Genomic DNA, 27,327 nt, shown 5'->3' on the forward strand with positions numbered 1-27,327 from the left:
ACCATGAGGAGACCCACTTGCTCGTTTGCCATCCAGTCGAATAAAAAAAAAACCTTGTAAATTTTCTCAATGTACAAAATGGATGCCTTACACTCACCTAAGAGCGTGTTAACGCTCTACGAAAAAAAAAAAGACTAAACACAAGTTTCTGTCTGTCTAGTGAAATTTAATAAACAACTATCGTTATATTCTTAATTCTGTCCGCGCTCGATTCCCACCGGGTTGCCTAAATATTTTAAGTGAAATGCTTGAAGATGACAAGACAAGTATGTCACAGGATGTCTACGCCAGCGGTACTTGACCCAGTACAGAACCCCATTGGAACCTAATTAGGTATTTGCCCATTTGACGTTAGCCTTGCTTGCGATGTGCTCATTTAGTTATTTGACCAATCACAAACGTGGCATACACAATGTCAAAGCTGTCAAACGGACCTCACGTGGCGGTTTAGCGCCAACTAGCCTGCCATAGAAACCCTCGTTCCTAAGTAGTAAGTGTGTATATATATCCCTCTAGTTCAAGTACAGTCAAGGCAACTGAATCACATACCAGCGTCGAACCGTTGTGCTACTAATGTCATGTTGATAACTTATACGAGTATGTCTACGTAAGAAATCATACCGAAATTGATTATGAAAAGGTTCCACCCTGGTCGTGATTCAGTTTCCTCGAATGTATATTCCGTTGTTTACTATATCGGTATTCAATCTCGTCCGTCATTAAATCATGACGTGTCATAACCATAACGTGAGTCATTGTTGTGATAAGAATCTATTTATAGCATAAGAATGGATAAGAGCTCTCCTTATAGCGGTCCGCTTGTCCTTGCCGTCCTAGATACGCCAAATACAAAGTATAGTATAGTATAGTCATATAAAGAATAGCATAGTATAGTCACAGTATAAACAGCAGTAAGTGATCTGGAAATAATGCGCCGAATTTGCTTCTCGCTCGAACTTTGCACTTCATAGTATAGGGCCAGGGGGGCTGCTATTACGAAATCCGAAAATCGAAGTTCGTATCGTACCGTCCCTCTCACTCTCGTATTAAAATAGTATACGCATCAGTGGGACAACAAGATGAGCGACGACTTGGTTAAGATCGCGGGATCGCGATGGATGCGGAAAGCACAAGACCGGTCTGAGTGGAGAGCCTTGGGGGAGGCCTATGTCCAGCAGTGGACGTCTTTCGGCTGACATGATGATGATGATGATGATCATCAGTGGGACAGTAGGGTACGAAGTTCGAATTTTGCACTTCGTAGTATAGGATCCATTTCATATATTTGATGGGCGACAAGAGACTATGACAATGGCTATGCGAATTTAATTGCTGGCTTGAGGAGTTAAACCTTGAACCAAACTCCACTTTAAAACATAGTTATGGGCCTACATTGGTTGTTAACCGTTATACATAACTTGGTGGGTTAGGAAACCCCTTGAGCAATTGAGCATGGGGCCCAGTTAGGGTTGCCAGGTCTTTTTCGAATAAATACCGAACAGTGAGCAAAAAAAAAACTGAGTTGAATCGTTCACCAGAGAGAAAAATTAATCAGAAAAAAAATACCGAACCGCCCATACTTCGCTATTCTTGTTATACCGAACACAGTGCTAACTGCTAATATACCGAATGGTTTGGTAAAATACCAAACACCTGGCAATCCTGGGCCCAGTGTATGGCACCCCCTTGCAATCCGACAACTATGCCAGAGTAGCGGTTAGCTAGCACTAGCATTATAGATAATGGAAAAAATTGTTTTATTCGGTAAAACCGAATTAGTGTCACATTAAATAACACAAACTAAACAGTATAAAACTGGCACAACTTGAGTATTGTTTATTTTTATAAAAAAATTGAGGTAAAGCAGAACTAAGCTTCAGCATCTATGTGTGTCTCACCCGGCAGTCTCAATACTCTCTTGCGTACAGCCACTCTCATTTATGTTCTGCCTTAAAGCAGTATTTCAATAATAATTTAATATAACCACATTTATTACTAATAGAAACATATCATCTTGCCAGATATTAGCAGGACAAACATTTAAATAAATTGATTGCAACATAACTCGGAAAAACCAGTTTAAACTGAGCCTAAAAAGCAGCTGGAGAGTTAAGGCAATATAAAATAATGCAATGGAAATAATGGCAAAATCCATAACACAGTGCAATACGTCTTTTCAGGAAATCGGAAAATATGCTTGGAACAAGTTATTGCACTATTATTTTACGTGAATGGTAGGAGTAAATGGTGCCCGGAGTTTTTACAACACCAAAGGATGTGTTCATGTTATTCTTTATTATAGACTTTAGGTTAAAATAGTTGTCCTAAATAATTGCGCATGTAACAGTCCTGGCGTGAGCTCTGAGAAATCAGGGGCTGCATTTATTCAATTCTATAAGACACATTACATCCTTTAACCTCAGGAGGTTACAGCAAAACTCAGGACTCCTGACATTTTTTAATAAACATAGTGCTTAAGACCTAGACGTGGTTGACCTGCTTTGTTATTTTGGATATTATTTTAAAACTCTTAGAATTCTTTATTCAATGAACAATTTGTACTTTATAAAGTACATTCGGCTATTATTCTTAGTGTTAATTAGTTCTATATATATAAAGAATGCGAGGGCTTAGGAGGTTAAGAATAATTTCCTTTATGCCTTGGAATAATAATACTAGCCCTAGGATTTCAAAGATCTTAAAAGTTAATAGTCACAGCAAATTTACCAAGGTCAAGAAAACAGTACAGGTTCAATGATATTGTTTTAAATTGCAAGTTATAGGTCCCCAATGCCTGCTGTCATAATCTGTCTTAGTTGCGAGATCCCATAGATCTGCTTGAGGTTCAATACAAACTCGCAATAGACTGATCTTTATGACACCGAGGATCAGAGTCTTAGTTAATATGAGTTAGTTATGATTCATGACTAGTTAAATAGTTGCCTGACATCTTTTAACTTAAATTCGATATACACATAGACACAATAACATGCAAGACGTTTTGGACCACCTGCAAATTCCTTTAGTAATAATGTATTAATTCTATCTTGTCTAAATACTTACCGCTTTAATATAGTATTCAAAAAGTAGATAGGTACAGTATTTGTCTATACTATAGTTAGGGCAGAAAAGTGAAACATCCTTTCAGGTTGAGAATGGAGTTATGTAGATTGGAATGTTGGTGCTTCATATTCATTTAGTCTAGTATACATTTACGAACCACAGAATAGTAGCAAATATGATCATAATTGAATTGTCAAATAAATAAATGCATGCATTCATGATAACACTAGTTATTATTGTTGTAATTATCTGTACAAAATGCATTGAATAATATTGAGAATCTGCTATAAGCACCTGGAAGGACAGTTTGACAAGTAACAATACTTACTGCATAATAAAAAATCATGAAATCTAGATGATATCACCTATATAATAAGCCCAATTAGATATTAAAAGTTTTATACTTACTTGAATGATAATCATTATGAAAACACAAAACGACTTTAGTAAAAAATTTCAAATGGTTTGAAAAGTACTAACTATTAACTAATGAGAATATTAATCGGTGATTATAGTAATGTAAACAATGTTGTGTTCACACTAATACTAATATCCAGTACAATAATCAAAATAATTGATAATGCATGTTGTCAAAAGCGTACCGGCTACGATGTTGTTAGTAAACAATAACATATGACGGCATAACCGGCTCAGTACGACGATTTACCAGTTTTCTACACATAATCCACTAGAAAATAGCAAAAAACCAGCTCTTAAAAACCCTAAAACGATCGAGATATCCGCAAATAAGAGTTTTGGGACCTAAGGCGCCTAGATAATAACCATGCGGTGATAAGGCGCCAAAATTAGACATTAAATAACTGACGTGTGTCACTACTATAACAATATGTTTTTTACCAATTCTGATAATTTCTGAATTAATTTTAAATAAAATACAGCCGCAAAGACACATAAACATAAGTTTTATTCGTCGAAAAATATTTTAGACGGCGAAACGCCCCTAGCGGTAAGAAAACGCAACATAAACATAATGGCCGACACACAGTAGTTTCGATGAATACCTAAATGCGCAAAATACTTACACATTCCTCCTCTTTCTCCATTCCAGAGGGCATTTGAGGTACTGCACGATTAATCGCCGAGTAGTCCGGTAAATCCGGAAGCTCCTCGGCGAGATATATGGGCATTGGCTTCGACGCATCCAGGGCCCTCGCCCTAAACGAGAGCTTCGACATCTTGTTGACAGAACAAAACACGCTAGCGTCGACACAAAAATGCACTTATAAAACACTTTATAGCTCCTCTAGGAGGTCCTAAAGGACCGTAAACAGAACTTTACACACTCTAGTTCGTTCCCATGGTTAATTTTTGCACGCACTCAGTCACAATTAATGAAAAACCGTAACGAAACTTTACATATTGAGCGTACTTTACAGAAAGCCATCATGGCGGCTTTCCGTTTGTCGGACGACCATGACCAACTTCCACCTAGCACGATGTGCGCGGGAAGGAAACACGCGGGAACTTTCGTGATATTTTTATGGCTTATAGTCTTTATACTCACTAAACATTAAAATATTAGTTTTTGACGGTAAAAATAAAATACAGTTTATTTATTAAAATAAAGGAAATAACGATTTAGGCAACAATTATAAATTACATTATAATAAAATGCTGAATTGATCTTAATTGTCACTTTCAAGCATAGACAAATTTACTAGTTTTTCGCCAGGCATCGGTCAAAATGGCGATGATTGTGGGTTGTACAGCCATCCGAGTGGAAAAACCACAGACAATGCTGTGTTAGTTGATTATGTTCCGTTGCACGTAAAAAGTTTATAAATTCATAAAAAATATTTGATTTTTGTGTTATTAATTTAATTGAAATGGCAAACAAAAAATGGCTACTTGTTGAAAAGTTTATTTAGGAATATATTTCAAAAGAAGTACGTACACATATAGTCTTATTTCACTTCCTTTGCAATCCTTAATTAAAGCGCCTGCCACATGGAAATATTAAAGTTATATTGAAGTTACTCGTTTCATTAAAAAAAATAATTCTACACGTATAGGTTTGCTTTTTTGAGTTGTGTAAATTGTTAGCAAAGGTTGGTGGGTAGTGAATTTAGCATGTTTATAAAATTATTTTTCTCCACAAATGCACATCGTTTGATACATTTTTAATTAAGTAATTCCCTCATCATTTTGTCTGCAAATGCACGATTACTTATGCGAGTATACGAGACACAGCAGAGAATGTATAGAGTACAATATAGATTATTGTTCGGCTGCTGCAGGGCTACTACGAAACTTGAAGTTCGTATCGTACTGTCCCTCTCGCTCTCGTACTAAATAGTATAAGTGTCAGACTAAAACCTATCGGCGCTTTGCAACTACCCTACTTTCTTCTTTTTTTTTCAGATAGGATTATTAGTTGCATATGTCAAGCACCTAGTTTGCTATTTAGTTTGGAACTCGAAACAAAAGGTCGGTTTTCTTTATCTTTCTTATTTTAATCTCTAGGAAAACCAAGAAAGTCGGCGAGTCCCGACTTCCCGAGCGACTTTAACATTCGGTTGTACAGTTGAGTTCATAAACTTGCGAGTAAAATTTTGATCAACTAAATAAAATCAAATCAATTTACTACTAAATAGAATCATTTTTCTTTTAAATATAAAACGTTTATTGTTTTGGTGATAGGTAGGTAGGTAGGTAGGTATACATCGGGAAGTGAGCCAAATTTAACTTGCATGATTTGAACCGAATATACAAATATACCTACAATACATACAATTGCAAGTTAAATAAAAGCTTGTAATAAAAGGTCTAATAAGCTGAGGTACAGCGCGAACTAAACACTTTTTTTTATTTTTACAAAAAATAAGGGGCCAACCCTAACATTCTATTGAAGCGTAGGTATTTATCTCAAAAATATGCCTAGCTTCCATACTGCTTTAGCTTTATATATATATTGTGCAATTAAGGTTACTATATCGTACCAATGCAGTATCAGTAAGATTAACTTTTGTTTCTAAAGGTTGCAAACAAAAAGCATTAAATATTTATTAAGCATGTTCACTCTGCAATTTCAAGTATGGGGGTTATAGGTCCTACGCTATCTGTTGCGGGTGCACTTCTTGGTACAGTCACCAGCATTAATATCTGCCACAGCGGAGCGTGCAAAAATATCTGACACGTCCTTCCGGCCCTAGAAATAGAGTCGTATCAGATATTTATGCTCGCTTGTTGTCTCAGATATTGGTGCTGGTGACTGTACAATACTATGCAAGCGACGCGACGCGCGTAGTTAGCGCTGCTCATACTATTTTTCAGTAGGCGTCCACCCGCTCCGTGCAAGCGTCAGCAGGGCTACTACGAAACTCGACGTTCATGTCGTGCGGTCCCTCTGACACTTATACTATTTAATACGAGAGCGAGAGGGACGGTACGATACGAAGTTCGAGTTTCGTAGTAGCCCTGCAGCTAGCGTAGACCAAGTTCGTAGACCCTATTCGTGAAAGCGCAGCAAATGAGTTGTATGTATTACTTTCTTTTGTTTGTGTGCTGTGAGGCGCCGGCGTTAGGATGTTGTCCCCCTCGCCTCCCGAGGGCGTCGTAGAAACCGGCTGAGGGATAATATCAAAAGTAGGACAGCAGCGTCTGCTCGGCTACCTTTATATCTTATACTGCGCTCGCCAACCCGTCTGCCAAGCGTGGTGAGTATTGGCAACCTCGCCCCAACATGTCTATCTCTAACAGTGGACGTAGTCACCTGCATTAATATCTGCCACAGCGAAGCGTGCAAAAATATCTGACTTCCTTCCGGCCCTAGAAATAGTCTTATCAGATATTTATGCACGCTTGTTGTGTCAGATATTGGCGCTGGTGACTGTACTACGGCTGGTATGATGACGATAACGACGATTCCTTTCTTGCCACATAAAAAAATGGAGTCAGATGTAGCTTTAAAAATAAAATACGTTTCAATTTAACAATAATTTATTCAGGCATTCCATTAAAGTAAAAAAAGTATCTAAATAATCCATTAAAATGAGTATCATGTAAAATTAAATTAAATTTAACTTGATTAAGGGATTCGGTCAATACATACAATTTCATTACAACTATAGGCCTAATATTAACTGATACATTCTATACCTTAATAACATGTAAAAAGAGTTTTTTTTTACCAGCAACCTCCTTAATTATAACCAGACACACAGTACAAATAGCAAACATAGCGCGTTCGCATAAGTTTCAAATTTGAGCATTATTCAAGAGTCTTAAATCAAGACATTTATAATGGAATTAGACCTATCTCAAAAAAAGAGTGCAAAACAATATACATCGACTCAAATTTGACACATCTTACTTCATATTATATTTATTCAAATAAAATTGGCGCTCCAGAAATGAAGTATGGTGCAAACGCAGCCTTAAGGCTGCGTCCACCAAAAATGTGCAAGGATGTGTGGCGAGGAATGTGAGCCTTAGCCCCCACACATATGAGGGAGGCCTATGTCGAACAGTGGACGTCCTACGGCTGATATGCTGATGATGAGGACCCCCATTATCGTTGTCGGTAACATTTTCTTGGCGACTCGCCACGAGAACCCGATTCCACTGCGACGAGAAATCGCCGCAGACAACGCTAGTGCACTTCTAGCACTAGCATAACAGTTGAACGTCTAAAACTAGCTTTACGTGTAGGTCGCTATCGTACTGTGCGTCCTATTATTGACCCAGTCAAAGATTTAAATATGTTTTCATACAGCAGTCGCCATCTAACAAATTGCAGTTTTGAAAGATGCGGTTAAAGTACGAACTGTATTTATCGCCCGTAATGAACGACAAAAATGTACGACCTGATTCCGATTATCAGGTCGTGCTTTACGTTCACTCCGGGACTACAAATATGGGGTCGTACACTAACAGCACCTAAAAATATATGAACGCATCCACGTCTGTAAATAGCACTAGCACTTCGCTTAGGGTTGCGCTATTAGCATCTCCCTCGCTACCTCTAGAAACTAGTGCTCTCTCGCTCACGCAAATCGCGTTTACATAGTTTTGCATATTTATGACCATTTATAACCCTCCTGTATATTTGATTGCGACGATAATTTACAACGATACAACTCACAGTATATTATTTATAAAACAATTTGTCTTCAAAAAGGGTGTACCTGTCCTTTCTATTTTACATTTTACCAATGTGTGACCAAATTCGCATCCACTTTTTCATCTTGAAAAATTTATATATTTTTTTTGCAATAAATACATGAAACAAATCGATACTTTCAAGATCTCATCTCATATTGACATGTAAAAGTAAACTGAATCTTAAAAACAAAGTAAAGTTTACATAATTATATCATCGATTTTGGGATGAGAGATATTTTAACCCGTCGCGCGACCAACACCTCTTTAGGGTGATTTTGTTTAAGTACCTAATATTAATAGGTGACCGAAACAGTAACAAGTACAGTCGAGGTCAACGATTATCTTTATACTTTAGTACACCCAGTGGCATACACGAAGACACGTGATTTTGTCAAAATTAGACATTAATGTCATTGTAATAAGAACCACGGACCGCGTCATCGTGAATGATTTTACCTATACCTTGCGACTGTATGCCATCTGTCAATTTTATGCAAAAGTTCAAAAATGAAGTGACAGTGACATGGTAGTAAAGTGTAAAGATGTCTTTGACCTCGACTGTATATAAAGTTGAGGGCATAAATGTATATACAGCCATAGCATCAAATATATGTATACATATTTTTGACATCTTGGTAACTGATATATGACCTTGACTGTACGTGTCTAGGGCGCGGGACGTCCAACGGGAAAAGAGTAGTAAAAAAAAACGATCTCATCAACTGACATTTACAGAAGTCTTCGAAGAGTCCGATTAAAAAGGGTGGAAAATAGGAATCAATATTTTCACTTTAATAACATGACATCAATAAAGATGGCGCCCTTACTTAAATGTCTACTTTATTTTTTATGGTAATGCTATCAATGCTTTTTGAAGACAAACGATTAAAAAAATAAGACATAAAAGAACAAATGTACAAATGATCCTCAAAATTCAAATAATACGCCCGAGAAGCTCATGTTATTTGTACTGAATAAAATATTTATTTGTGTAACATTATGTAAGTTAATAATGCAAGTATTTGATAGTTCATGATATCCCGAAAATCGATTTTTATGTGACACAAAATAATGCTTCGAGCTTAGCTAATGCTATACAGTCAATACAAATATTCCGATACAACCATATTTACAAAAATATACCTTAAAATTAAGCCAATAAAGTCTTGAATACATATTTTTGTAACTTCGGCAGTATCTTTTTTTCATAGTATATTGCATTATACGATTAAATCAGTCAGATAAAAAAGAATGTTCTTACTTTGTTAAAATTGGATCACGGACTCAATGTATAAACAACCTTAATAAAATGAGACTTAAAAAAATAGCAGACGTCCTATATGTATAACCCGCTATGAATTTATGTCCGAAATAAATAATTATTATTATAATATGGTCCATCTTTAGCTAAGCTGAGAATATTATTTTTGCATCACTTAAAAAAAACCCTGTGCTATAATGTCTGAAGCACACCTATGACAGTACAGCATAATTCTGGGATCCTAGTACAGCAGGAAAAAAAGTCTAAAACAGACGAACAGTTAGTTGGAACACGAAACTAGCCGTTTCTGTAGCAGAACTCCTTTTTCCACTATTACCTCAGAATTAGCACATCTGTATTTTAAAGACCTCATGTACTGCGCTTCCCATAGGTTCTATGAAACAACGAAATATATTTAACACTCTCTCTGCCATAGGAGCCACTGTCGACCCCCAATAGGGTAGTTGAATACAAAAACAAAAATGACATAACGCGGCACTAACAAAATAACACTACAAAAGTTTCCGAGAAAATACTATGGGAAATAATTATTCACATCTAGGGTCTTAATTGTCCATTACACTTGTAATCGCAATAGTAATAACCACTTCTTTCTGTTACACGGTAAAAGACGAAGGTAGAAAGAGATGCGCGAACGTTAGCGCGTTAGACAATACAGCCTCTGTATATTGTTGGCAGGAGGAGTGTTGAAATATATCACAATTTTGTAAACAAATGAGCATTTTCAAAGTTCAGCTCTAACTATTCAAAATTAGTTGTGTTATTATGCTTATAAGTTTAAACAGTGCTCGGTAAATCTATGGTTACATGTAGTTTTATCATGCTGCCAGAACATTGTGAAGCTCGAACTATAGTGATTTAGTTAGATTATAAACAATACTAAAGATTGAAAGTGAAAAACTAGACTGGCGAGATTCGAACCCAAGACCACCCAAGACCTATCATTAACCTCATTTAGACAGCGAAATGATCGAAAAAGTTTTTTTTTTTTAATACAGGAATATTTTTAATTATTTACACAAAAATTTCAGCGATGCTCAATCAATTTTAAAACGCCTTGTATAAATGACATTTCATATAGTAACTTAGTATTTCATCATCAAAATCAACCAACCATCAATCTCAGCATTTTGTGTCTGTATACAATTTTTGTACTGATTTGTGTTGTTTAATAAATAATATGTGTATTGTATTGTATTTCATTTGAGGGCCTACCCTAGCTGACGCTTGCACGGCGCGGGTGGCCGCCTGTTGAGCAATAGTGTGAGCAGCGCTGACTGCGCGTCGCGTGCATAGGATTGTACCTGCACCCGCCCGCAGGCTGCGACAAGCAGTGCACCCGCGACATCTAGCGTAGGCCCCAAGAGGCAAGTCAAAGACCCTGGGTTCGATTCCCTCCGGCCTTACCAACCAAAAATTTGCATTTAATATTACTCAATCAGCTACTTTAAACGTCAACTATAGAATCAGCTCTGATGTATGACATCCTCTGATTGGTTGGAGCTCATGCAGTCACCGGTCGGCTGCACTTTCGAGGGCTTCGCAGTTTTGCCGACGAATATTTCTACCTCCTGGAAATTAATAAATAGTAAGTCAAATTTGTGTGTGTCAGTCGGTAGAACCCTGCCAAATAAATCGCATTTTTGACACGAAATACTTCAACCTCCTACCATATTATAAATACTTAAAAAAGCCAAGCAACTTGAATCGAAATGTTTCGGGAATAAAGTCAAGAATGCATTTTTAGAATAAATATTTGTATACAAGTAAATATATATTATTATCCTAAAAAAATACTATTAGACGCAAATTAAATATCGATTATAATTTAATTATAATTAATATATATGTTGGGGTACAAAAAGGTAGTAAATATTTACAATGAGAAATTGGTTGTGCTTTCTCAAACTATGTGAAATAATAGTGGTTAATAATAGATTGTCTGGCCACTTCTTTTGCTCGGTTTTTCGCAGTCAATCGAGGTACTAATAATTTTAAGTTGGGTATCAAATACTAAAAATAGTGCAGTACAGCTAGTGCCGTGAGAGTTGAAGTGAATGATGAGTGAACTGTGGTGGCATTATAGGTAGAGTCATTCACGATGACGCGTGCCGTGGTTCTTATTACAATGTCATTAATGGCTAATTTTGACAAAATCACGCGTCTTCGTGGATGGCACTAGGTATACCTATACCATAATGCAGGGTTTTCAACCTTTTGGTTTTAACAGCACACTTTTCGTCCATCAAAGTATCACTGCACACCAGTAAAAATAGCTAAGTGCGAGTCGGACTGGCGCGCGGAGGGTTCCGTACAGTATATCCATAATATGTATAACATAACGTACAGCGGAGGCTTATTAATATAGGGTCTTGTTGAACTAAGTACGAATAACCCAAAAAAAAAAATATATTCCAATAGTTATTAAGAATACACTTCGCGGCAGTCGCGCAACACCGGTTGAAAACGTCTGGCATAATGCACGGTGTCAGCTTACCTGGCTGCCCTCTATGCCCATCGCTTCTTGCTGCTGGCTGCCGCCCGGCGCCGCCCGCGCCGCCAGCATGCGTTCACGCGCCACGCGCCTGCAACGTTTACATACAATGACTACTAACGCCAGTCAGTTTCGTATAATTTCATGTTTTTTTTTAATCTCACTAATATTATAAACTACAGTTACCCACGGCTTCACACGCGTAAACTATTCGATGTGGCACAATTTAAATTCCGGGATTTTATAAAATTCCCAAAACTTACATCATGGTTCTCATTGAGGTTGTGTTAAGAACAACTGTACAATATTTCAAGACAACTCAGCGTAAGAAAGAAAGAAGACATTTATTCATTAACACAGACATATACAAAAAATTGAACACAATTATACACAAGAAATCAAAAATCAGCACACACAGCGATTGACATTTCAAGATTTTATCCCTATCCCGTGGGAACATCGGGATAAAAAGTAGCCTATGCGTTATTCCAGGCAGACGTGCAGCTACCTACATACCAAATTTCATGACGAAGCCCAGCGGTTGTTATTTCGAAATTTTATCCCTATCCCGTGGGAATATCGGGATAAAAAGTATCTACATACCAAATTTCATCCAAATCCGTCCAGCCGTTTTAGCGTGAAGGAGTAACACACACACAAAGTTTCGCATTTATAATATTAGTAGGACTAGCCGCGTAGAATTCGTTTATCGCTATCCCGCGGGACCCATGCAATTTTCCGGGATAAAAACTATCCTATGTCCTTCTCTATGATCAAAGTTATTAATAGACTTACAAACCATCGCATTTTTAATATTATTGGGATTTAGAATATTTTTTTAGTGTTGAAACTAGATGGCGTTAGTACCGCTACAATTAAAACATCAACAAACCTCCGGTGCTCGAGCATGGCTTTCCTATCGGCCTCTCGCTTCTCGGCGGCGAGGCGCGCCTTTTCGTTTTTGAGGTGCGGGGTGGCGCGGGGGCGCGCGCGGGGGGACGGGCCCGCCGGCGTCGCGGGCGCCTTACACTCGGGCGTCAACTGGAAATAGTAACATCCATAATGAGGGCTATCGTTTTTTGTCTTTCTAGATGGCGCCACTGTTGCGTGAGGTTTTAAGCGTGGCTTTCAAAGTCTGTTATTACTTACGGGCACACCTTAAAACCGTACCATAAAAATATCGAGCAACCACAGTGTTGCGTAGTCCCGTTTTGTTCGGAAAAAAAGGGAGGATAAAAGTTTCCGAAAGACAAAACTGTCTCAAAACACAGACATTATTTGCCCCGTAACGCATAATTGCCATAATTAATTTCGGGTAATGCAAAATATTTACAAAATTATTCTTATTATAAATAAACCCGCGTAGATCACCCAAAAACTATGAGATTTGTCATTTTCGGGACGTCACGCTACACTAGCGCCTCTAGCGGCGAATTCATACGCGATAGCCCTCATTGTAACGTTTTGCTCCGCTCTTGCTTACTTTGTTATTTTCTCTCTGTGTACCTATTTTCTGTATCGCTTACTATTTTTGGTGTACAATATTGTATTGTATTGTATTGTTTTAGTATAGTTTGTAGTACGAGAGTTGCATAAAAGGAGACTGAATGAAGTGAATGAGTGAATATCAAAATCCTGCTGTCATATGACATGTTCTTGTGTGCGTGACTTCAACTCCGGTGACACAACAGGGATATCTGAATAGACTCTGGCCAGCAAAAGCTGTCCACGCTTTTTTTACGAAACTTGAGACTGTCAAAATTGACATATTGTCATTCTAGCCTGGCTTAGATAATTTTGATACTCCTGCTATAAGAAAAAAAAAATGTTTATTTCAACCTCCTACCATCCTCAAAATACAAATGTTATAAGATTACGTTAAGAGATATATTCAATGCCAATCTGGTCAAACTGGTCCAAAAATTGATGCGTCTGGACTGCGTAAATGGGCACTGACAAAGATCATACAATTTACCAACGGACCCCTAAAGTGCACCGTCAACTTTCACACATTACTACATGAATTTTTATGCAGCTTGAAGGGTCCGAAGTATGATTTAATATCTAGAAAATTTAAATTATATCTAAGTATCAACATCGTTTAATCAGTGTATAGTGTTGTCAGCCTCTCTAATTTGTCGCGGTTTCTCGTGGACAGCTTTCGTTGGCCAGAGTCTATCGAAAATTCTATTCAAATAAAAAGTCGACGGACAAAATATCGAAAGTACGTTAGGTTCCATATTTTCACCGTCGATATTTCAATTTTCGATATGCAGTCAGATACGTGCCCGGCTCTACCTACATACGTGTGCAATTCGAAAGCTTGTCAAATGATACTAACCTGACAGTGTCAATTCAAACAAACCAGAAAACTTATTGTCAACTGCACTTGCAACCACAATCGTTTTCGCTACTTCTTTCTGGCACATAATCTAGCTTGGAAGCTTAAGGCCCCAGGTCGGCAACGTACCTCCCGCCACCCGTTTTCCTTGAGCCGTGCCAGGTGTTCGTAGAGTGCGTCCACGTGTCGCACCTGGAGGCACACCATGTCCCAGAAGCCGCGCAGGTCGCTCACAGTCGTCGGGAACTGCTCGTCGGGACGCGCGTTTATGTTGTTGTAGCAGAGGCCTGCAATTCAATGAGAAATAAGTCTTTTGTTAAAATAGTAGATTGTACAACAAGAGCATAAAACGAGCCATTTTACCCGAGACGTTCATATAACACGTCGAGGGGAAGATGGTTTTAATGCTCGAATTTTACACTGCTTTTCACTTCGATTGCGAGGAGATGAAATTACAAAAGTGGAAACCTTGTTCACTTACTAGGTACCTTTTATTTTCCATGCATTGCTAATGTAATTACAATTATTTAGTTTAAATAATTTATTTGATTGATTTTTAGTTTTACACAAATTAAAAATCATTAAAAAATACATTGAAACTTTTTTGTTTGTGGCTTTTCAGGCCTGATTCCCTTGGTCTTACACGAAGATTTTACTTTATACATTAGAGCATAAAAAGTCATGTTACGTCGCCTAGATCCAGCATAAACACGAACTTTACGAGCATGACAAGTGAAAAATCATTTTTAATACAAGCTTTTTTGCTGACTGTACTCATTGCTGACTATACTTGCGTTGTTATCCACAAAAAATATGGACATATAGATAGCTGGTTAGAGAGCTTGGCGTAGATCTCAGGCCTTTTTTTTTTTTTTTTTTCGTTTGACTGACAAATGATAATCTAATTGGCAAACTTATGGTAAAAAATACCACCGCCCATAAACATCTGCGAACACCAGGAGTATACAGACGCGTTGAACCTAGAGGCCTAAGATGGGATACCTCACGTGCCAGTAATTTCACCGCTGTCTTACTGTAGGAAACACAACAGTGTAAGCACTGCTGCTTCACGGTAGGATAGCGAGCTAATGGTGGTAGCAATCCGGGCGGACCTTGCACAAGGTCCTACCATCTGCAAATAAATCTCAGGCCCCCATTATTAACTTTAGCGAGCTTCCTCTTTGTGATTTTCGTTTGACTGACAAATGATAACTGTTGCGTGAGGTTTAAAAAAATGGCTTTCAAAGTCTATTATTACGAGCGAGAAAATGAAGAGAGATTAAAATCATATTTAATACACCTTACAACCGACCATAAAAATATGTATGCCACAGTGTTGCATTAGTCCCCGTTTTGTTCGGAACAAAGCATACACAAATGTAGTTTTATAAGTGCTTTGTTACTAACAATTTTATGGATCTCTGTAATCTGCAAATAAATCATTTATATTTATTATTATTTATAACCCAATTGAATATTAAATTTTAATCAATTTAGGGGCTGTTTCACCATCCATTGATTAGTGTTAACTGACGGTTAAATGTGATGCCGTCTCTATTTGTTTTGTTCGAATAGACGGAGACGGCATCACATTTAACCGTCAGTTAACACTAATCAATGGATGGTGAAACAGCCCCTTAATGTATTGTTTCAATAAAAGGGGCATCCATTCTGCTTACCCTCAAACTGCTGCATTTTCTGTGTCGCCAGCAACCTCGCTTTACCCGAGGCCGACCGCAGCAGGCCTAAGACCTCTTCGTTCACCTCCTCTTCCTGAAACATTTACAAAAAAAATATTGGGGTCAATCAACTTTTTCTTCTGTCCTAGGAGACATCAGTGATATAAAAAAAAACCGGCCAAGAGCGTGTCGGACACGCCCAAAATAGGGTTCCGTAGCCATTACAAAAAAAATAAGTAATATTTTTCAAAGGATTTCGTATTTTATACGGAATCTTCCAAGTTTAGGTATATTTTATACCTTAGGCTAGGCTGCTATTTACTCTTAAACTACTAATAATTCTCAAGCAAACTTATCCGTTATAGTTTTACTTGAAAGTTTGATATACTAACTACCATTCTGAATTTTTTCAATTTTTTCCACCCACCGGTTTAGATTTTAGAGGTGGGGGGGGCGCTAGATTTTAATGAAAATTGTACTTTAAAGTTGAATATTTTGGAAACAAATGAATCGAAAAATCGTTTTAGCAACCCCCTAATGATTTTAAAAGACCTATCCAACGATACCCCACACTACAAGGTGGATGAGAAAAAAAAAATCATCCCCACTTTACGTAAATGGGAGGTACACTAAAAAAAATTGTTTTTGAAATTTTTATTGTACCATTTCGTCGGCATAGTTTACATACATATTCGTGCAAAATAACAGCTATCTAGCATTCATAGTCCCTGAGCAAAGTCGCGGACGGACTGACAGACAGACATGGCGAAACTATAAGGGTTCCGTTTTTGCCATTTTGGCTCCGGAACCCTAAAAACCGCAAGAAAACTATTGTAGAATGTCAGCTATTGAGATGGGTGCAAATGATGCGGTGGAGTAGCAGCACAACAGGCAATAGATTGAATAAATTCCCAGAGCACACCCCATGATAAATGCCGCCGTGTCTGTCTGTGGCACCGTAGCTCCTAAACGGGTAGACCGATTTGAATGCGGATTTTTTTATTTGAAGCCGGTGCTCCAGCGATGGTTCTTCGAGATGTTTTATCAAAATCGGAGCCGTTATGGAGCTATTGAGCTTTGAAGTGACAAAGTCGGTGGTTGGTTAGGTAGGTTAGGTTATAGATATTTTTCAAAAACTTCACACGTATCTAGTTAAAACCTTGAAGTCGGCAATTATTTTTACAACATTTGTTCGCACAAAGGCCAGCATTTAGCCTTTAATTTACATAAATTTTAACGCTTTAACAGTTTTACTTTCGTGACGCTCTGTTGCTTCTATACAGTCAAGTGTTAAATTATTTGGACAAGTAACTAAAGGCTTGTTCGGACTAGGCTAGTATTTTAGTCTAGTAGCGAGTAATTTAGTAGCTAAACTATTCGCTACTGCCTAAAAATCGTTCGCATTACAGTCGAGTATTAAAGTGGTTTCCTCGCTCCAGCGAAACGACATTTTCACGCCAACTAATGAACTCGAGTAAATCGACAGGTTCGGACTTGTTTAGCCGGCGGCCGAGTAAGCACGGACGCGTGGTGGGGGGTGCTACTCACTACTAAACTACTAAAAAAAATAGAATAAAATGGATTGACTCGACTAAATTACTTACTAATCTGCTCGACTAATTATTTGGTGTTCAGACACGTTTAGCTACTAAATTACTCGCTACTAGACTAAAATACTAGCCTAGTCCGAACAAGCCTTAAGGGTGCGCCGAGCTTCCAGCGCATTCATTTAACCCCATGCTGTATCATTATTATTAGTTAAACTAATATTATAAACGCGAAAGTTTGTATGGATGGATGGATGTTTGTTTGTTTGGATGTTTTTTACTCTTTCACGCAAAAACTACTGAACGGATTTGCAGTGATCACAATGAAATGACAGTTTTCGCATCAAAAAACTGTCATTAGAAACTGCACGCAATAGACCCTCTGTTCAATAGCGAATTGAAATAAAAGTGTGCCTAATTTTAATTATCTGCGCCATTGACTACCAAGGCAATACCAAGTACGGTCAAGGAGTTTGATTCATTGGCCACCATGGAACCATTTCACAGTAAACGTCATAGTGACATCGCATTAATTAACAAGGAAAGTCGTAATGACTTTTCCTTTGAAAAGGTTCCATGGTGGCCCATGAATTAAATTCCTTGAATGTACAATGAGATTAATGAGAGATGTACTTTATAAATTATAAAGCACAATACAAAATAATGTCTCGTCTTTGCGATAAACTTCACTGATAGGAAACGAAGGTAGTTTGGGAAAACAATGCTTCTTCCTTCCTGCGTGAATAAAAATAACTAAAACTGCAGTGTTAAAGTAATGCTAGTGCTTGCGCCGTAGTAACTAGATTCACACCAGGTTGCCTAAATTTTAACCCTCAACGTCAAAAGGAAGGGGTTTTAAATTTGACTGCTATGTGTGTCTCTGTCTGTGGGATCATAGTTCCCATATGGAAGAACCAATTTCACCAAAGCTAGTTTAATCGAGATGGTTCCAAGCTATGTTTGATTACAATTGACAATGTTTGATTACAATTGACAATCACTTCCATTCAATTCATTAAAATACATAAACTTACTTTTAAACCCTCCAGCTCCTTCTCGGCCGTGGCCGCGAGCGCAATCAGCCTTTCAGTCTCTTTCTTCTCCAAATCGATGAAGTAATGCGCATCCTCCACCACCTCCTTCTCCACTCCGTTAACACCGTTAGGTTCCTTAACCTCGTCCTTAACTAACACAGAACTGTCTAAGTCTATCACAGATACACCATTTGTCACCACACTCACTGCACTAGGTTCCTCAGTCTTCTCTGGTTTGGGAATGTCTTCCTTCAACGGCGAAACTTCAGTTTTGATCAAACTCTTCTTTGGCGAAAGAATGGGTAGTTGAGCTCGGAATTCCGGCCTTAAATGCCTTAGGACAGGCAAGGTGTTGGATTCTTCTCCATTCGGGCTCAAATTTACACTTTCATGGCTATCGCTTGATCGCCTCAGACCGTGGTCGCTGGAGCAATTCAAGGACTTCTCTGTAAGTACCCTAGGGTCTTCCTCCTCGCTTCTGGAGTTCCGTTTCTGTCTAAAGAACCCTTGAGCCAACGCACCAGGTCCATACAATCTCTCCACCCGCTGTTGTATAAAGCTTTTCATTGGACTGGTCAGTTGTTCGCCGTTCTCCTTCGTTATTTCCATTCGTTTCGACACGCCATTGGACGAAATCGTATAAGATTCGGAATTAACAAAACGTGCATCCTTCCCATTGGTGCCAACGGTTTTTCTGAAGTTAGTCTCCGAGTAGCTAGATTTGAAAGCTACCTCTTTCGCGTTGTCAACTTCGTCCGTTTTTTTATGAAGCATGGCCGTTGCGAAAGATTTGCTTTCTGTCGACATGTAAGTTCTACTCGTCGTCGTCATACTTGGACCTAGGAAGTCGTTCTTGAGTTGCTTATTCTCAGCAGCCATGAAGGCATGTAACGGTGATGTCGCTAAATATGGATCAGTGTGCGCCTTAGTAGGCGCTTTCGCTGTCAAATCAACTCTAGTGTCATGAGGGCCGAACGTAGGTACCAACAGTTTATTAGCACTGACAGGAACTGGGACCAGGAGTGAATTGTTCTCGCTTTTGTATTGATACGTGTGAGTTATAGGTCTTATGGGCGATGCTTCTCTACTTTTATTGATGTCTTGTCTCAATTTTGAATCGTATGTTGTTAAATTAGTGTACCCGTTCACAGAGCAAGCAAGATTCAAATAAGATGGCTTTTTATGTGGTAGCTCATCCCTTTTTTTGTGGTGTCCTCTGGATCTATGGCTACCAGAGTCGACGTGTACTTTGGGTGGGGGTTTGAGGAGGTTGTCAGATCTTTTTGGGGTGGGAGTGACGTCCTCAGGAGTCCTCACTGGAGTGACGATGGGGGTAGGCCTCTGGGAAGACAGGAATGGTTGGAGGTTCGATGCCCGCTCTTGGATGCGAGACGTGAAGTCCCGGATGCGACTGGTTGTGGATGACGGCGTCAAGAGGTTCAGGCTACCGGATGTAGTATCTGAAATAAGACAATGTTTAGGTTAAGATTTGCGAAGAGAAAATGTGTGTGGATTTATTTTCATAATTTTGTTACTGGATAAAATGTTTTTATTTTATTTCCGAGTCTTCAAATCTTATGTTATTGATGTCTGGTTTAGGATTTTAGAGGTGCCCCTTCTCAAAAGGGGCAATTTTCTGAAAATGTACACTTTCAAAATGTACACTTGCCTAATATTAACAATCTCCTAAATAGTTTTCCAATGTGTGTGCATGTCAAAAACATATATTTTTTCTCAATTTAGGTACTTTTGGCCAATTAATTACATGCTTTTCGAAAGTTTTTCTCAAAACACATCACGAATATATTCAAGGCATAGGAATATTTTTAATAAAAACAGAAATTTGCAATAAAATGGTGAAAATTATCCCAGTATTAAGAGGAAACTTTTTTTCCATTTAGAAAGGTGCACTTTACAAAAAAAAAACAATTTACGGACGGTACTCCTATTAGAAATTGCAAGATTAGTGTTAACCGACGGTTAAATGTGTTGCCGTCTCTGTCTATTCGAACAAAACAAATAGAGACGGCATCACACCTAACCGCCAGTTAACACTAATCAATGGATGGTGAAACAGCCCCTAAGACTCGTCCATGTTTCCTATAAAGGAAAATATTAAAAATTACTAAAGTAAACACATTCGGAGCAAATAATCAAATAACCTTAACCTACATTGGTAGGCTAGGCATTAGACTTTGAAATGTAAAATTTCTTTTACAACCTGCAGGTCTCGTTATTTGCATAAATTGTTTCTATTTTTTTTGAAAATTATTCAAGTCTATTTAGGTCAAAACAAAACTATTGCTACATAAGTTCTACAAAATGCCTTTTCTTTCCTATCAGTTTTTACCGTCAACATCATTATATCAGCCGTAGGACGTCCCTTGTTGGACATAGGCCTCCCCCATTTTACCAGCGAATTTCATCCACTTCTAGAGACAGGGCTAACTTGAAAGTTGGTATAGTCGGACATGTAATTTGGATGGCAATGCGACTTAGGAGTACACCTGTACAATTGGCAAAAAATGCTTGAATTAAAAAAAAATATTTCTTAGTATATACTAGCTTAGTATATACTAGCTGTTGTCCGCGAGTCCGCCCGCGTAGAATTCGTTTATCGCTATAGATCCCGTCAGAGCTATGCAATTTTCCGGAATAAAAACAATCCTAATGCCCAGTGCCCTTAGTGTAAGTTTTCGGTTACAAAATACGTCTCGATCGCGTTCGCGTTATAATCTCAATTTGTATGGAAACACGAACAGCACCTCTAGCGGAACGTTGCGATGTTCGTGTTTCTTTACAAATTGAGATTTTAACGCGAACGCGATCGAGACGTATTTTGTAACCGAAAACTTACACTAAGGGTTCTGGCTGCACTACGGCTAAACCGCTTGACTTTGTGAATCAAGTAAAGTAATGCAAGCAGCCGCACTGGTTGGCGGTTTTATCCTCTTGCGACTGCGACCCACCATACAACAAAAATTGACATCGAAATTTAGGGGCTGTTCCACCGTCCATTGATTAGTGTTAACTGGCGGTTAGGTGTGATGCCGTCTCTATTTGTTTTGTTCGAATAGACGGAGACGGCATCACATTTAATCGTCGGTTAACGCTAATCAATGGATGGTGAAACAGCCCCTTAATGTCTTAAACTTTCGTGATTTTCACTCATAGTCAAAATACCAAGCACAGGACTTATCACGCTAACACACACGAGTAATATTTACCTTGACGTTTCGGCAACATTACAGTGGCCGTGGTCACGAGTAGACTGAAGTGTGGGGTGTCAAGTCTGCCTAGCAGCGCGAGTCCTTCGAACTACCCGCACTTGATCACAAATAGTACCGGCACTCGTATCACGAACTACCCGCACTTGGTCATTTTTATTTGTCACCCCATCACACCGACACACAACACTAACAACGTCCGATCGTCCCTCAGAACATCCATCTCGACGCCGACACTTATTTATAACAGGATTCTACTAAGATGAAAGCTTATAACCATCGTCTCGGTTGAAATTTTTATGCTTTTGTAATGTTGCCGAAACGTCGAGGTAAATATTACTCGTGTGTGTTAGTTAGTGTGATAAGTCCTTTGCGTGTTATTTTGACTATCGAAATTCAAATCTTAATGTCTCATAGATAAAGTTGAATTTATTTTTTTGTTAATTTGAATGATACACAGAAAATGACACTATTCCTTTTTCAAAAGATATAAATTCTACTGCTAACATATGTACTAGTATTATCACTTTGAACCCCAGGAAATTAAGTATACTTGTATAAAAAAGTCACGCGGTTAAAAAACGCGGCGGTTTATCTCTTTTACTATGGTTCAGTCATTAGTAGTGCGGCCTCGGCCTAAGTCCTTCCCCGGCGGGACTCAAACTATCTGTATGCCGAATTTCATCTAAATAGGTACAGCGGTTTAAACGTAAAGAGTTAACAAACAAACAGACTGACAAACTTTCGCATTTATAATATTAGTAGGATAAACCACTAAGCTGACAGTAGTTACGACATAATGATAACAGATAATAATTAGATACAATGATAACAGTTACTTAATTTCTAGAACCATTTAAAAAATATAAATGATTAATTAAAAAAAAAACTCACAACACATAAACATAGGAAAATAATCACACATGGTTAACTCATAAATAAAAACACGCACACGAATGACAATTAGAAACACGCCTTTAAACTGAATTACGTTATCTACCGTGCACATTATCACATGTAATGATAAAGCTTTATCGCATCTAAGTATGACACAACATTCACACAGTCTTGGTTAATTACATACTATGGCACTTGTCCCACCGCCGACGATGAGCGAGAAGCGAGTAGAGCGAGTAACTAGAAACGAGTGGGCGAGCAGCGAGAAGAGAGTGTAGTTTTGTCGCTCGGCTGTAAGCGAGTGTTCGCGTGCGACGGGCGATTACTCGCTCCACTCGACTCGCTCGTGCGGGGCGGCCGCCAAGCTGACATCGCTGAGCGAGTATCTATAGCTCAGCGAGTTTTATAGCTCTTGTCGCTGCGACAGAAGATGTAAGAGCGAGTTCTCGCCGACAGTGTGAACTGCCAGCTATCAACTATTAATATATGTGTCTCTTTTACTCACACAGGACCTTATATCTTTTGTTCGTTTCTTGAGCGAGAAAATAGTCGATAGCCAATCGTTTCCTCGCTGGCGGTGAGACAAGTGCCTATGGTTCCAACATCCAAGGTGTACTAAAAAGTATTTATCATGCTCTCGTAACGTATTTATCGACCGCCAATTCCCATTACCGTCGGCAAAACTCAGGACCGGATTTAGAGGTCTGGAGGCCTTGGGGCAACAAAGGAGTGGAGTTTTCCAAATAAAATGAGGGTGATTTGAGATTTTTATATTTTACTTAATGACTAATTGAAGTGAACAAATATAGATGAATAGTTGTTTGTTTACTAGTGATACTGGTCGGAATTTGAAAAAAAAACCGAAGTCTAAGGCCCCTCTTTTGTGGGAGCCCCGGGGCTGTAACCCCGGTTGCCCTTCTCTAAATCCGGCCCTGGCGAAACTGCACGTAAACTGCAAGCAAACTGCACGTTAACTCCGCTAATATTAATCACTAAATTAACTTTATTGATAGAATAATATAAAAGTTACCTCAAAATAAATAAACCAAAACTTAGTAGATTAAAATTAAATAAACTAAGGGGCTGTTTCACCATCCATTGATTAGTCTTAACGTGACGGTTAAATGTGATGCCGTCTCCGTCTATTCGAACAAAACAAATAGAGACGGCATCACATTTAACCGTCAGTTAAGACTAATCAATGGATGGTGAAACAGCCCCTAAATCTATAATAAATCTAAAAATGGCCCCTGCTGCATGGTACCAAAGATTAGGGTGGAGCGATTTTTTTTTTTTTGGATTTTGAATGCTGAATATGCTAAAAAGTTGCGATTTGTTCAAAGGTTTATGAGAAAAATAAAAAATAAAAATATTCAAACCTACTTTGAGCCTCTACTGTCATTCAAGATTGAAAAAATGTTATGTTAAATTACATAAAATATTATGTTACCTAAAATTATGTTGTCATCTTATTCAAAATATACCTTAGTTTAAGTAAAACGCCTTTGTACTGTACTAAATGTACCAAAATTATAAATTAAATAGACTGCTAAAACTACCAATACCACCAATTTTCATTTAAGTATGTATGTGACTTGTAACTCGAAACTGTATGTATTGATACAATTTTTGATTGAAGCTGATGTCCCGTCAGTTTTCAGCATAAAAAATATTTATTTATTTTTATGTGAAATTACGAAGTTTTCATACAAGAATCAAAATCTTCGAGGGCTAAAACATAATATCGAAAAATTATATAAAAATATTTATGTTAGAAAATAGTCCATATGCAAGTTTTTAGAGGTATTCGAGACTGATTCAACATTTTTTTTTTCTCCATACATAGACGCTCCACCCTACCAAAGATGCTTGAAACAGTTAGGTTGAGGTTGCGAGCTGAATTAAATTCTAAATTAACTAACGAGAGATGAGATCTTACGCGAGATTAACGAAAAGTTGGGTTGAGGTTCGAGCTGAATCACAGGAATTCTTAGCTTGGCGGAGAGGTGGGTTGTAAAATAAAAAAAAACCTAAGTTATTTATGGACACTACTAGCTATAATTGGTTTGGATAGATATTTAAATAAATGTAAACAAACTTCAGCTGCCAGATTTGGTACATTCAAGGGTTTTATACATTTTACTTATCTATCATTGTAATCCAAACTGTCTAGTTGAAATACACTAGTCTTAGTGTATTTCAATTCAGAAATGTAAATGTTTAGATAGTTTAATGGTGGAATTTCAATATTTAAGACACCAATTAACATTGTTTTGTTTACATTTAGTTAAATACCTACCCAACCAAGTATAGTGAATTTTCAATGTCAGTAGTAAAGAATTTTAGGTATCAAAGTAAACATAGTCATGCATGAGTAAGTATGTATAACTTATTAGTATGTCAAGGTCGGAATATTAAATATAAGTTCATAGTTCACCACACCTCTACTAGTTTTTATTTACTTTGGTGACTTCTATAAATAGAAGTGACAAATATCTTATCACCAGGACTTTTTGTGTTGAGTAAAATATTGATTACTAGTCTTTACATTGACATTTTGAGATTTTATCATGCCCCTATTTCACCATAATGACAATTGTCAGTGACATATATGTCGATTAACAATCTATTAAATTATATTTATTAATATGTTGTGAAGTAAAAAATATTTTTCCTTGTCAACTTTTATTTGTACTTGTATTTGTCGGTTAATCTGACGTGACGCAACATGAGATTAAAGCTGTCAGGTTTGCGTAACAATTTTAGTGTTTCACGATTAAGATAATGCATGTTTTCAAAATGGTTCTCTGTGAAATTAGTAGTTGCACCTGCCAGCGTGGTGACATAGGTCCCTGACCCTTCTATCCCGTTTTCATTAAAACAAGTGCACTTAAGCCTGAGAAAAAACCAACCCATTAATTAAATATGTCAAGGAAATAGTATCTAGAAGTACTAACATTAATAAACAATTATATTCCTGCATACCAGTTTTTTTTTCCTTCCTGAATGATGATAATTAATTCTGCCAAGTTCAGATAATGTAAATAATTAATAAGTACCAACAATTAAAATAAACCAGGACTATCTATGTTAGCTAGGGCCCACGAGGATATGACAGAAAATTCTTTAGTTTGTGCAGTTACAGATAGCTAAAATTTAAATTATGAGCAATAGTACAGTCACCTCAAATATCTGACACAACAAACCATAAATATCTGATACTTACAACTTTATTTCTAGGGCTGGTAAAATGTGTCAGGTATTTTTAAACACTGCTGTAGATATTAATGCAGGTGACAGTACAGAATAAATGTCTTGATTATGTTTGACACAGCGTGCACTTAGCTGGGTGATGTTAATAATTAATACCTATCTATTTTTATCATTTAGATAAGTGGCATTGCAATAATCTGCAACTCCAAGAAAATTACAACATGTTACAAGTTACAATGTATCTAATTAGAAATAATGTTTCTTGTCAATAGAAAACAAACAGAAACATTACCAAGCAATAATACCTTCGCGTAATTATGAGGCTTAGTCATAAATTCTCAAGTAATTATTTTTGTGTCATAAAATGTTAGGTTTATGTAACGTTTTAACTTAAAACTTTCAAGCTATGAATTGTGTGTGGTCGTAATAAGAACAGTCGGCCGAGAGGTTAAGTGAGTCAACGGATGAACAGATGAAGATGTGATTAAGAATAAGAAAGAGATGTTTTAATGAAAACAAATTGTGTGTTAGTCACTACAAATTCCACATATCACGCTGACGCTACGTCACTACATGACTAAACACAAATAAAAAGGGAATTTAGTAAGAAATCACATCAAAAAACTGCATAAGTGTACATAGTGTTAAAGTAAAACGAAAAAAAAAAGCAGGTAGACTTTATGCCGAACTTTTTAAAGGAAATCACGGCCACATAAATACGTCGAAAACATGCAATAAACACTTACCAGAATAATTCAGTTGTAACACACAAATTAAGTACAAAACGGTCGTAATTATACGACTATACAAATAAATCACGAACTTAGGAATTTTTCTACACAAAATTTATGACAGCACATCACAAAATGTCAAACTAACTTTTGTCCTTTTTTTCTGAACGGCCCGTTGGTTGCGGCCAGCGTACCGTTCCGTTTCACGGTCGACGACTTGATCTTAATAATTTGCGAATGAAATATTATTACGGATGTCTTTGCTTTTATCGACAGTTTTGTATATTATTATATATTCGCTAAATTATATGTTGTGTGCTTTGGTTGTGTGTGACGGTAATGTCGACTCCTCGCGTGTCCGTACCGTGAATGGACTGACTCGCGACAATGACCGGCTCATACATTAGTGCGTAGGACGCGAGGCCGACATATCGCTTAGCATGTTTGTGTTTATTGTCTTTTTGTTTGTAAATTGCATTTTGCAAGCGCATTGTGAGCTATACATGGCCTAGATTAAAACCATAGTATAATGTTATCTAAAGTTAATTCAAGTTACGTAACGTTGAATAAAATGTTCGGATGTTCCTACATACTTAAAAGGTATTAATGTAGGTACCTATGTATGTAGAAGGAAACTACTGAATATTTAATTAATTCTAGTTAAACACGTGCAAGGCGAATATTCGAGCGTTTTG

The 27,327-nt window shown here is 37.6% G+C and overlaps 2 protein-coding genes across 2 annotated transcripts in view; both read right to left on the reverse strand.

The window, feature by feature from the left end:
- Positions 1-4,651, reverse strand: part of E(Pc) (Enhancer of Polycomb) — a gene marked incomplete at its 3' end in the record, with an annotated part of 112,174 nt that extends 107,523 nt beyond the window's left edge. Inside the window, exon 1 of the mRNA XM_074108929.1 lies at positions 4,107-4,651. Coding sequence (XP_073965030.1) covers positions 4,107-4,259 — 153 coding nt within the window. The remainder of the gene's footprint in view (positions 1-4,106) is intronic.
- A 2,354-nt stretch (positions 4,652-7,005) lies between these two features.
- LOC141443593 (uncharacterized) overlaps positions 7,006-27,327 on the reverse strand; it is a 41,295-nt gene continuing 20,973 nt past the window's right edge. Inside the window, exons 4-9 of the mRNA XM_074108920.1 lie at positions 18,565-20,024; positions 15,984-16,077; positions 14,434-14,591; positions 12,856-13,004; positions 11,967-12,054; positions 7,006-11,040 (exon numbers count right to left, since the gene is read on the reverse strand). Of these exons, the coding sequence (XP_073965021.1) occupies positions 10,936-11,040; positions 11,967-12,054; positions 12,856-13,004; positions 14,434-14,591; positions 15,984-16,077; positions 18,565-20,024 (2,054 nt within the window). The 3' untranslated portion in view covers positions 7,006-10,935. The remainder of the gene's footprint in view (positions 11,041-11,966; positions 12,055-12,855; positions 13,005-14,433; positions 14,592-15,983; positions 16,078-18,564; positions 20,025-27,327) is intronic.

This window comes from Choristoneura fumiferana, chromosome 27 (assembly GCF_025370935.1).
Source record: "Choristoneura fumiferana chromosome 27, NRCan_CFum_1, whole genome shotgun sequence".
In the NCBI taxonomy this organism is placed as follows: domain Eukaryota; kingdom Metazoa; phylum Arthropoda; class Insecta; order Lepidoptera; family Tortricidae; genus Choristoneura; species Choristoneura fumiferana.